Source organism: Colletotrichum higginsianum, chromosome 2 (genome assembly GCF_001672515.1).
Source record: "Colletotrichum higginsianum IMI 349063 chromosome 2, whole genome shotgun sequence".
Classification (NCBI taxonomy): domain Eukaryota; kingdom Fungi; phylum Ascomycota; class Sordariomycetes; order Glomerellales; family Glomerellaceae; genus Colletotrichum; species Colletotrichum higginsianum.
This window is the reverse complement of record NC_030955.1, coordinates 2,102,849-2,115,739: the sequence shown is the minus strand read 5'-3', so window position 1 is coordinate 2,115,739 and position 12,891 is coordinate 2,102,849. Positions and strand designations below refer to the sequence as shown.

The 12,891-nt window shown below is 54.8% G+C and overlaps 2 protein-coding genes across 2 annotated transcripts; both read left to right on the top strand.

Annotated features, from left to right (window-relative positions):
- Positions 1-289: 289 nt before the first annotated feature.
- On the top strand, positions 290-1,465 carry CH63R_02395 (uncharacterized protein; the record flags this gene model as incomplete). Its single annotated transcript, XM_018297370.1, has 2 exons — positions 290-372; positions 430-1,465. The coding sequence occupies 2 exons, from the start codon at positions 290-292 to the stop codon at positions 1,463-1,465; spliced, it is 1,119 nt and encodes a 372-aa protein (XP_018162186.1).
- Positions 1,466-5,930: 4,465 nt separating this feature from the next.
- On the top strand, positions 5,931-8,340 carry CH63R_02394 (Fungal zn binuclear cluster domain containing protein; the record flags this gene model as incomplete). Its single annotated transcript, XM_018297369.1, has 4 exons — positions 5,931-6,321; positions 6,352-7,439; positions 7,509-8,103; positions 8,177-8,340. The coding sequence occupies 4 exons, from the start codon at positions 5,931-5,933 to the stop codon at positions 8,338-8,340; spliced, it is 2,238 nt and encodes a 745-aa protein (XP_018162185.1).
- Between the last annotated feature and the right edge of the window lie 4,551 nt (positions 8,341-12,891).

Below are 12,891 nucleotides of genomic sequence, written 5' to 3'. Positions count from 1 at the left end.
GCTTCTCCCCCAACACCCACACCGCCCCTGCAACGACCCGGAGTTCTTTAAGGGTACCATCCTGGAACAAGACCATTCCGTTGTCGTGGATTCCCTTGTGTTTGAGGAGACATCTTGCCGCATTGTCCCAGGAATACTTGGCCGAAGCTCATAGCCCAAGGGACTCATTCTGGACACCCAGGGCTGACCTGCCCGCCCAAGGACTATTCTTATTTCACGTGGCCTCCATCTTCTGGACTCTTTGGAAACCTCCAGGGCTTTGCTGCTTGACTTTTCTTTCTCTACCGTTATGCCCCCGGAAGATATGGCCCAGCCGGATTTTGCCTACAGACCTTCAGCCATGTCCAACGGACCGTGGAACTCGACGCGGAGGTACGGACCGCTCTCTTTAATCTCCTGAAGCCCGAGGATGGAAAACTGACCAACGAGAAAAGCTCAATGTACAATGATGCATTCCCACCCGCTGGAGGGTTTGACGGCAACTACTATCGCTCATCAAGGTAAGAGCCAGACGTCGAGTTTTCTGCCATTTTCATCACAAAGGAACAAGCGAGTAACACCGTCCCTTCAAAGCGTGTCTACATACTCGCCAGGAACCAGTAATTACAACTTGCCGATCGGAACAAATCCCCATGTTGCCGCCGCCGCTGCTGCTGCCGCCGCCGCCGCCCCGGCGTACGGATCACGTCCGGCTTCTGGCACATACGGCACCAGTGGTGCTGCTGGCTATGGCTCGTACAAGAGTACGAACTCCCAGGCGTGGGACCACCAGGAGAGATACTCCCCAACGGACTCGGTCGACGACATCATTGCATCCCCGAACTTGTCTGACTACTCCCTCGAGAACGGGGCCGGCGCCACGCCTCCGAGCAAAGGAAAGGTGAATGGGAAGGGAAGGCCTCAGCGTAGGCCGTCAAACCGCGACGAATTCGACGGCCCGCATCAGTTTCTCGCCCGCCCGCCACCGGAATACATCGCCATGCAAGAGCGCGAACTACCTCACTTGCCGACGAACCTGCACGTGCAAGAGCAAGACATGGTCCTGACCCAAGTCAACGACCGGCTCTCTCAGTGCGCCTACGACTTCGTTGCGAAATACCAGTTTCCGATTCCATTAACGCAGGACATGCGGCCCGTAGAACGGCCCCAGGATCGGGAATGGACGGAATGGGTGTATCTCCTGAAGCGGCTGGCGACGAAGCGCCGCATTCCCGCGCGGGTGCTCTATAACGGACAGATTAAGCAGTTTGTCACGATTCTCGAGAACTCTCTGGAGATGCGGCACGCCGCCAAGCATCAGAGTCGCCCACTAAAGGACGACCGCAATATTCTACAGCTCATTTCGGCGGGCATCCAGGTGGCCAAGATCCTCAAGGATGCCAGTGCCATGGAATACCTAGACCGACTATACGTTTCCACGGAGAAGCAGATTCAAGACCGTGCCGTCGCGCGGTTCAGAAGCTAATCTGCTCCCACGCTTTCCATTGTTCGCCCAAGTCGGACTCCGACAGCGGCGTGTGGTACATGCCCAATCCTAACGTAGGGAACGGTGCACCGGGCCCTATTTTGACGAATTTCTACGGACCTTACGAACTTGAAAATTATTGCAGACGGGCTGAATGGATCCCTCTCACTCTTTAGAAGAGAGAACGCAAAGACGAGAGTAGATTACTCTGATACGGAAACAGGGCGGGTGTCCACAGGACGACAGATTCCCTCCCCAAGGAACGAAGCAGGAAAGACACCACAGGCTAGCTTAGCTCAAACCCTCCATCTCTCGGCAAGCGAGTTGCGTCTTGTTTGTTTCGTGTGTTTTTTCTACGGCGAGGAAATGGTAATATATTGCCCGTTATTCAGGGCAGAAGGAAAGGTGCCTCTTTGTTACTATTCTGAATGATCTTTATTGCACACGACACAACACTCACGCTCATATACCCCTACTTCCCCTCAACCTTCAAGGATTGGTTTCGCAAGCGAAAGAGGGCATGAGAGCATATCACAGGGAAGCGATGGGCGCTAGGGGTTCCTTGGGAACACAGCGGAAACCGTTCTTGTACATTGTTCTGTATTTCGGTTTTTTTAGTCCTTTTTTCCGGTGTCATTGTTCCATTTTCTTCTTCTGTTTATGGTACCGCCACGGCGTGTTAGAGGGAGAGGTGGCCCTGGAACTACTTGGACGGGTCATATCTTCATGTGCTTCATCTTACACTTCGTCTACGGGGAGGTTGCTTGATACTTTCGCCAGTTCTGTTGTTCTTGTTGGAGAGAGTGGCTCAGACGTATCCCTCGTGGCACGCCGTCCCCCGCGTCATTTTCTTCTTCTCTACTCACTGGTTTGGGCGGCTTAGATGAACCTAGGGCAGTTTGATATCCATAGCCCTTGGCAGCGTGCGCTCTCTAGCGCTGAAGAATTTCATGTAGTATTTTCTTCAGACTCGCAGATATCCAGGTCGTGGGACATCGCCCATTTCGATGTCCCGTCCACTGCGCTATCCTTTGTCTTTTTCGACATCGGGTGATCCTCGTGATACACGCACAGCCTAGGAGGAGCCAAAGTCCCGTTTCTTTGCATATCTGGCACGCATGCATCCATCTCTGCAAGCCAGGAGCGGCAGGTGCTAAGACTGATCTCAATGGTTCGCTGGGTCCCTCCCAATCGCCCAATACAACAGCGCTTGGGTTGGGCTGAAATGAACGGTGATCATCGGCCGATGTGTGTGTCCTGCTTGCGTGCCTGACGGGGTGGTTTGGGCGGGAGCAACCAAGAGGAAGTGACGGGGCGATCGATGGGGGGGGGGGTTCCCTCTCGACCGTGCCAAGATCGGGGAATGGAAACCGTAAACAGCCCGATGTGCTGCTCTGTGAAGAAGGGGAAGGGGGGGCGCCGTGATGTCGCATCCCGCTTGATGGGTCACCTGGGGGGGGAACACCGGGGGTGGGGGTGTGTGAACATTGGCGAAGCGGAGGGGAGGGCAATAGATTCGATCAGCACGCAGCCGCTTAAATAGAAACCCGACGGAGCACGCCGCTTAGCACCCCCTGATAGACGATGACTTACGTCAAGGACGGGGCAAGAACCGACGGCTGGCACGATGCAAACCTGCAATTTCCGATCATGGGTATTGGGCTAGTGCTATCTGTATTGGGAGCAGACAAGTCAGTGTTTGATGGGTAAAGGTCGCTGATGGGGATGAAGGGTTGGTGCTGAAGTTTGACAAGTGAACGGGGCACATGGCAGCACGATGCCGCATGCCGGCCTGGGTGGGTACAGCCTTGCCTTCTTCAGTTTTGCCGCCCCTATACTGTGTGTACAATGTACATCACATATCCGTACGAGGGCTCAAAATAAGATTTCTGCAACCGAGAGAGATGCAGACGAGGCCCTGTTCTGGGTGGTGGGCAGGCTCGTGCTGGAACGAACGTCGAGAAGGCCGCAGTGGCCCGGGACCGGGGACCGGCAACGCAGAAAGGGGGGGGGGGGGGGGGGGGCAGCGGGATTCTGGAAGAGCGTTGGAGGGGGCCGATGGAAGGTCGTTTCGAATATTGGCTGACTGGTTATTGAATAAGCAAAAGCGTGTGGCAGCTAGGATGTAGAGCGGCGCACAGCTAGCGTTTGGCCATGGTTCAGTTGGTTTGGATGTTCTGTCTTGGGGATACTTGCCCACTGCTTCGAAACCGGTCAGAGGGTAATCCAAGAAGGTCTCCTCGAGGGAAGATGTGAGAGAAGCGGTTCGTCCACACAGACGACTCCCTGGGCTAGCTTTGGCGAGGTCATTACCAGCCCTTTGAGTGTAGTCAGAGTACAGGTACTATGCCAAGATATGTTTGTTCGGACTTGGGACTCTGAGCTGTTGTTTCGAGGGTCAGAAACTAGTTTCGTAGCGAGGTGGGTCAAGGAGACGACAGCCGACGGGGCTGAGGGCGGCCTGGTGGTGTTGGATATTCTGCCCGACATCCCGTTTGATTCAAAACGCGCCCTAGCGAGACTGCCGAATTGCGGGTGCTGCGAGAGGGCTTCACATTCTCACAGATGCAGACGGGAGCGAACTAAGGGCCGCGGCAGGATGCCGGCGGAGCCGGACGAAAGCTCATGACCCTTTTCCTGTCTGCAGTGAAATGGGTGGCGACCTCATTCAGACTGTGCTGGTGCCGGCGAGGAGGCGGCGCCGAACGGCTTGGGTGCCGTTTAGCTTCCAGAGGCCCGCTCGCTTTCGTGTGAGCAGTCATGACCGGCACATATCAGCTTGTGTTTCTGGCGTGTAAGTCCTAGTCAGGCGACGTGTGTACTAAACCTAATCTTGGCGGGGGATGCCAGGCATAACTCTGGTCGTACGACGGGCAGGCTCATCGCTTACCAACATTGTAGTTGGAGGTATCGACAGGCAGAGGCTGGCATTGGAAGGGTTGATGGACAGTCCAGTGGTGGTATTGAGCGTCCAGTGTCGAGCATGGAGATGCGGGAAGGCATTTGTTTCCAAAGACGTGTCCGTGGATTGATGTCTGGGGACGGTTCATGATGGCAACGTAGCGTAGAGGCACGGAGCGTGGGGGATCAGTTTGAGTCAAGGCCATTGCCAGGATCGGCGTGCTGTTGTGACGCCCGCAATCCTAATTATCGACGGGGAGCAGGATGCAAATGCCGAGTGAGAGAGGTTGGAGAATAGCGGCCGTTGGTTCAGGGGTTTGGGGCTCGGACCGGTTGGCTGCTGCGAGCGCGTCCGTCGATCTCTGAGAAAGCTGTCGGAGTGAGGAAACCAAGAAACCGTGTTCTCCGGTGCATAGTTTGTTCATGTTCTTGATCTTGGTAAATCGACGTTGGAGTCACATTCTCGGGTTCAGCGATCGGTGTTAGATTGGGAGTGACGTTGGTGAAAGGAAGCAACAAGTACAACGGTTACCCCCGCCCCCGAAGCGAGATGGGAAGGAAACCAAAGGCAGTGCTGACTGCCCGCCTGTTTCATGCGGAGCCACCAGTTCCTAAGTGGTGAGAGTTGGTGTCGTGTCTGCTGTCGCGGCTTGTTGAAATGCGACGCCAATCTGGTAGGACACTTGTGAAGAGGTCCTGCCGTTCCTCATCATCGAGCCACGAGCATCCCGCTTTTTTCCCCGTTGCAGGCGCCGACTACGCTTCGGTCACCCGGTGTGGCAAACGGCTCTCCCGCACCGCCGAGCCCCGGTGAACGGCCGGTGATGGATCGGGCTAGCGAAGCCAGCGTCCAATCGATACGCTGGCTCGGGACCCGCCCTCGGTCCCAGAAGAGGTTTAGCAAGCTGAGGCTTGTAGGTCACTGGGGGCCCAGCTCGTTCAGCACTACAAGCAGCAAAAGTACCGTACAGCGCGGGATATACGGCGGCGGCGCAGCTAACTGGTTGTCGCTGGCGTGGGTGATGGCAGCCGTCCACTTGTATTAATCTTGTTGGCCGCCCTTCTTCGTGCCCTTTTCCCATCGTTCCCGCTCTCCTGCATGACTTTCCCGAGCGGTAAAGAAGGCCGGAGAGAAGAAAAAGCGAACCATCAGACTGACGACTGACTCCCTGCTCAAGTTTGACCAGTTTAAGGTTTGGAGCAGCAATTCCACATGGTTCTTGAGTGTTGAAAGACGACGACGAACACACGTCTTACATTTTCGTTTATCCAACAAAGGCTCAAAGGCCTCCCCGCCCGCGGCGCGCGCCAGTTCCCGGGATTGGGTGTCAGCATACGTAGCCAGCAGCCAACGCCGCCCCCTGGACAGCTGGCCATCTCACGTTGGAGAAACAAGACCGCCTCGATTTTTGACGAACAAAGAGGTTCCAATCTCGTTGACTCGAATCAAACGACCCGCTCCCGAAGCACTTGGCGGTTTATCGATTTCAAACGGCGGAACATACTTCCAATTGCTACCACCACATCACCACCATCAAATTCGAAGCGGAGACCACCGTCCGCGATGACGTCTGTCTCCTCGAGGGGCCCGACGCCTCACTCCCCATACGATGTCCAGTCCGCCGCCGACACGGACGAGTCGTGGCAGTATCTGGACTACGCCTCGTACCCAGCCTCGGTCGGGTTCCTCCCTAGCCCGGTCAGCGGCAGCTTGAATGGCTACGCCGTCGTCGGCCACCGCGCCACCTCGGACCCGACGGGACTTTCCCCGCTAAACCTCGACCTCGACCCCGACCAACCCGCCTTCTCCGCCGCGAGCTTCCCGGAGCAGCCTGAGGCCTTTGTTGCTCCGGACCCGTCCGCCGCCGATGGCCAATTCGTTGCCGCCGGTCAGGATTCGCATTTTCTGACACCCCAGGGCTACCTCTTCTCCGGAGACCAGGTTAACTTGAACGGTGAGTGTGGTCTTTCACATTTGGCTCCAGCCCTTCACGTCCTCGAGCTGATCGGTTTCCGCACAGATTTGACCTCCTTCGTCAACTCCTTCCAAACGAACACCCCTTTGACGGGCTTGGAGACATATTCTCAGCACCAGCAGGACAGCATCAACCTATCGCAAACCTTGCATCCCGATTCCAATCCGGACCCATGGAACCCGGCGAACCTCAAGGTCGACAATGGGAGCTCCATGTTCTTGATGGAGGACCTCTGTTCATCGTCGCAGGGCTCCGCGACAACGAGCCCGCCTCGCTCGAGCCCGACCTCGCCCGACCTCAAGCACGAAGGCGACAAGGCCGCCACATCCAGCCCCATCCGTAAGGTCATCACCGGCAAGGTCGAGAAGAAGAAGGCCGGCGAGCCGGCGAGCAAGTTCGTCATCGTCACGCCCCACTCCATCAACGCTCTTTCGGGTCGGCCCAATCCGTACGAGTGCTTCGAGGCCATGAAGACCCAGACGCGCGGACGTAAGGGCCCGCTGGCCAACGCCACGAAGGAGAGTGCCCTGCAGGTTCGCCGCCTGGGCGCATGCTTCTGTTGCCACAGCCGCAAGGTCAAGTGCGACTCGGAGAGGCCGTGTAAGAACTGCAAGAAGATCGCCCTTCAAGTGCCGCAGGTCGTGTGCTGGCAGTTCTCCGACTTCCTCACCATCTTGTTCCCCGACTTCATGCGGCGTCACTTCCGGAAGGACCAGATGTCTCACTTCATGGCGGAGAACGTCGACCTCGACGCCGCGGAACTGGCGCCTCGCGAGGTCGAGCTCTTTTCGGGACTGTCCGCGTCGCTGAAAGTAAAGGCTAGATTCTTCAACCCCCGGACGGCCGACGTGCAGCAACATTACCATCTGCACATACAAAGAGACAGAGTGGACCTTCAGGCTAGAGGTACGGCGCCGATGGTTTTGGAGCTGGACTCGGCGGCACAAAGAGACGCTTTGAGAAAGAAGGTCAAGGGGTACCTGGCCGCCATCGCTGCCGAGCCCAAATACGCCAAGTCCGTGACGGAGTCAATACGGCATACCGAGCTGCCGAAGAAGGTATTGGACGTCGTGCAGAGGTATGCCAGCAAGTCTGATGTAAGATGCCTCCCCCCTCCGCCTAACCTCTGTGATGCCGCTTTGCTAACCAAACCCCTCTCTGTCCAGTCTGCCATGGTCAAGAAAGCCCTGGCGATATACGGCGCCCATTTCGTCATGACGCGACACCTCTGCATCACCAGGCCGAGTGTCGTTAGCCTGCAAGACTCGGGTCTTGTGCCGCAGGAAGTGCCGTGGGTGACGCCGCGCGTGGTCAACAGGCAGATCAAGGCGGTGATCGACGAGCTCCTGATGCGGGACATGCAGCACCTCTTCGAATCCTTCTCCAAGTCGCTCAAGCCCAAGTCGCGACGGGAGTGGGCGCCGTGCATGGCGTCGTTCCTGGTGCTCTGCCTGTTCATGGAGTCGGTCGAGACGGCCGCCGACAACTTTGTCGTGGCGCTCAACGAGATCAGCCTGCGGAACCACACGCCGCCCGAGTACAAGCGTCAGGACGCCCTCAACATCAACCGGGAGGTCGAAAACATGCCGTTTAAGCAGTTTGCGTACCAGTTTCACCAGATCTACCAGACGCACAGCCGCGACACGTCGACGAGGCCGTTCAACCCCATGCTTGATAGCTCGTGGGCCGAGCAGGGCGATCTGGACGGGCCGGCGATGGAGATGGTCATGGGGTTGAAAGAGCTGCTCCAGGGCGACAGCTGTAGGTTTTCCCAAAGCTCCCCGATGGTCAAAGCACCCTTTACTGACGCGAGGCTTTCTTCTCTTCTTGGCAGTCGTTGAGCTCGACTTCCTGACGATGGACCCGATTCTCCCCAGCAACGGCGAGCAGCACCCTTTTCCCCGTGACGTCTCGGTAAATTACACGGGCCGGCTGCTCGCCAAATTTCTGCTCTCTTTCCTGGACGAAAAGTACATCTTTGGCGAGGGCATGACATAAAAAGGCCATGGTCTGTATGGCCTACGCATTTCAATGTGGAGTTCCGGGCTTAATTAAACGACTAATCATTAAATACCCCTCTGCTATTATTCGGGCAATCTGCGCGTCATGTCGAGTTAAAACAATCATGGCGCTGGCAGAATAATGACAGTCGCCTAATGCGCAAGCATAGAGTGAACACACCAGCCGCCACTCATGCGAGAGCGACGTGATATGTTCGTCCGATTTTAGTCCTGGAGCCACACTGGTCTCAATGGCAGCAGGGTGGAGCGGACCGGTTGTCTAGACCGTTGGTTTTGTTCTCCCACTCGAACGATATAAAAAGTAGTTGACACTCTTGCGCAGTGAGATCGCGAGGTGTAGGCAAATCGTGGGGTTTGGTCAACGTGTGACCGTATGTTCGCAATTGCGACGCTCCAAAATCAGGTCTTCTTGCGCGTGCCGCCTGAGGTTGCCATCGGCACTTGCAGATAAGCCCACAGACAGCGGATTGGTCCAGATACGAGGCCAGCTTATTGTCTTGTGATGGAACGAGACAAGTCTGACACTCGGTGGACTGATAAGGACCATACATAGGAATCCTGTCCCTGACTGGTTTCGGGGCCGCACTCGAAGATGTTTGGATGTCGATGGAGAGTAAACGGTTAGGAAGAAGGGGGGATGAGCGTGAAAATATACTTTTGCGAGAAAAACACGTCGGCTGGGAAAATATGGGGCCGCCCTTCCTCAATCACGAGGTTCGCGAGGTGCTAGCCCTGATTGGTTCTGTACGCTTAGGCAGCAATGCTTACCTAACCATGCGACCGCAGGCAACGACACCTCTTGCTATATTGCCGCGAACCACCTTTCTCCGTTTCCTGTTTTCCCTTTTTCCTCTTCACACACTTCGCACCAAAATAATCAACCGACCACCAACGTACTTTTTCCAGTTGTGTTCGGTCAGTTTGAGTGCTAGAGGGAAACTGGGCTGTGCCTCCCATCCGATTTTGTCGCGTCCTGGTTCCGTCAATCATGACGGTGCACATCACCGAGAAATGTCAGTGGGGGCGTGATTTCCGACATACCAAATCCTCGCAACGGCTGTATTGTTGGGATGTACTCTGTGTCCTTGTGTCTGTCTCTGTCTCTGTACTCGTCCGTGTCCTCGGTACGCCTTGCCGGCCGGCCGCTGTTAGTCAGTCAGCCTAAGGCGGCCGACTCACACTGAGATTGATGCCTATCACAAACTGCTAGAATTTTCAATGTTAGTCATCCGGGCAGTGCGAAAACCGCCCGGCTTTCGACTTGATGTCTCTCTGTGTCATTGTTCCGTTTCTCCTTCGCCGCCCCAACACAAGAGCACGTACGTGCTCTCGGCATCCTCTTACCGAGGCGCAAAGCCACCGTCTGCCAAGGGTATCCACATACACATCAGTATACACACATGCGCGCGCCTTTGGTGATGGATGCCTCGATCGGTCACACGCAAGGCGCGTACATGTCAAACCCCGTGATATGATACTTCCCGTTGTTTCCAGAGTTTTTCGTCTTGCTATAGCCAGAGAGACTGCTTTCCAGGCAGCTTCCCCCTTTTGCCTGGAAAACTGGGTACGCGCCCTCCGACCGTCTGGGACCCCCATGCCCACTTCGTCTCCACGACCCAGGCAGCACAGTGCCCCAGCCCCCACGACCCCAAGCGGCATGCAGTCTCGCCGTAGCGACATTCTGTTTCCTTTCCCTCCTCCATTTTCGACTGGAGGGGTGTTGTCACTTCACGGCATGTCATCAACGTCGTCACATTCGATCTGACTCACGGGGCAATGGATGTCTTGGTCTGCCTTGCCGCGGCGGGGTACAAGCCTCATCTGGAGGGGTCCAACAACAAACCCGAATTCAAGGCACCCGATCTAAGTATTCCTAGCTTGTCTGAACACGAAAGCAATGAACGAATCAGACGACGCAATTGCCTAATTTTGAGGAATATTCTTAGGCTGCGTAAACCGAGTGTACCACTGTTGCGCAAACGCGCGTTGGGGGTTGGCACGGGTTTGGAGCATTCCATGTCTTTGACATTGTCATTATCGACTTTTGTAGGTTGGCATGGCTGTGTCGACAAGTTACATACATGACCATGACTAGGGGGTGTAGGTCAGGCCGACAGGATCAAGGCATCTAGTGTCTGCCTTTAGAGACGTACTCTTCGTCTCCCGAGTGACTCAATTGAGGCAATGAGGCTCATTGTTGGATATAAAATGTTGGTGCCTTAACCTCCTCTTGCCACCAACTGAGTCCAATAGACACTTTTGAAGACAACACTCACACGCCTTCATCACAAGACGCTCACTGCCTTATACCAGTTCGGCCTTTCGAGTCATCCCTTACCAAAATCCAAGACATCAACAGTCATCAGTCAACATGAACTCTACAACCTGCGCTACTCTCAAGATGCTCTCCAAGCAGGGCGACGACGGTTCCAACTCTTTCCCCAACGACCCTAGTGAGTACCACCTGCATCCATGTCACCATCCGACACCATAGATGCTAACTCTCGATAGCCAACGGTCAATAAATCAACAAGTGGACAACGCGGTCTGAACCGACACATCATTCACATCAACGGCGTTTACGGGAATCTCTATACCACACACAATACGCGACAACATACAACTCGGGCATGTCGTCTGCCTCGCGGCTTCCCATTGGCTCGAACCACGATATGGACTATTTAGAAGGAGGATGATCACGAGGTGTGGCTAACCTCAGGTTCACATGATACCGATCATAGGGCTGAAAGAGACCAACGGGACAACCCACATTAGTCTCTCTGGGCCCTGAGGCCTGCTGCGGTACCCTGCATCACACAGCGGCGTTTGGGACATTTTTGACATCATCTATTGGACGGAGAGCACCTTATTGAGGGTGTGTACACTAAACGACAGCTACGATAGGGGATTGAGCATCTCCGCTACGCAGTATAGAATTGACATACATATACACGCACTTTTATGCAGACGAGGGTCTTCCGTGGTGTTCCCTTCAGCGGGCCTCCAGCCTTCTCAGCCAATACCAGACGTTCTCCATCCGCTTTAGGCAATCGTGACATGTCGACTTGGTGGTGGGCTTGCGCCCTTCGTCAACGGGACTGATGGGGAGTGGGAGCGGGAGGGGCGGGACGTCGGGCCAACTGGTGTCATCCGATGGGCTCCTGACGACTCCGCGGTCACCTGTAGTGGTGGGCTTGGAACGTATTTTCTGCTGGACTGAGGCATGCATGAGATTGTTTGATGCCTTTTCAGGAAGAGCATGGAAGTATTTTGTGTCTAGCGAACGAACCCTGCCTCCTCCTTTTTTTTCCCTTTCTTTCCCTTTTCTGCTGCCAAATGTTGCTCAAAAGCGGTACAAGTCGGCGTATTTTACCCATTTGCTTCGAAAATGATATTGATTTTGCTGAGTTGATCATTTACCAGTCCTTAGAAGCACCTCAAATCGATTAAAATCCCAAGATTAATACTTACAGCGGCCGAACTCGCTGTTGACTTAGCACTGTAACCCAAACGGACCTCGTTACGGCTCAGATAACCTTGTCACACCGACGTCTTGTATCGACACCATGTGCCCCTTCGGATGGCCGGGAGTTTGTAAAATTGTTTCAGGTCTTCTGTTGCATGGATTGTTCCCTGTGAGGGGTAGCAGATCGTGGTAAAATAACATGACCACCCGGCTAGGGCGGGCCGAGCCTTTCCAAGACCGTGGGAAGTTCCACATCTCGAAGTGACCCAGTGTTTGCAGAAGGGTGAGATACCTCCTTTACATAAAGGACTCCATTGCCTAGCTCCAGGGTTGTTTCCTGGCAACCAAGCCAGCCAATTTCAACAGCAAGCGTGGAAACCACTTCGTCAGCCATCCCTCGTAACAATAGGCTGGGGTTAGGAGAAAAAGTCATGAAGTGACTTTTGCTCGAATCAGATGATGTATCATCGGCCATACATTGTTCTTGTGGACACACCATACGATCACCTTTTTCAATTGGCTTCGAGGCCTGCAAGTCGGCCACCGAATGGGCAGCACGATATGCACTGGCTGAATCTCTTCAAAATCTCCAGCCATGGAAGAAAATCGTATCGTATCTGTCAATCTATACAAGCACCAAGTGCTCCTTAGTGTCACAAGGCATACTCGCCTGTCACAATGCTGTGGGAGCATACAAACAAACAGACATATGGTCGAATTCTTTTCCTCAGTCCAAGACAACAGAGTCTTTTCTCCTTCAAACCTCATCTCCTAAAACACTGAAGGCAAGCATCTCGAGGTCCCACCTTCTCCGCCCATCCATATTTCGAAAAAGGCCTCCGAGCCTCTTCCCTATCCGCCATGGACCTCCGAGAAACATCTGCCTTTGACCAATTCGCAGCATCAATCCGGAAGCTGCAGATCTCCGCAGACAACGCCCGTCGCAACAAGGATCGGGTTGCCCATGACCATCTCTCGTCTGACGTACTCATCGATCGACCAATTCAACGAGCAACTGAGGATAGCCAAAGAAACGTCTGTCTTTTTCGACGTAGAAATGAT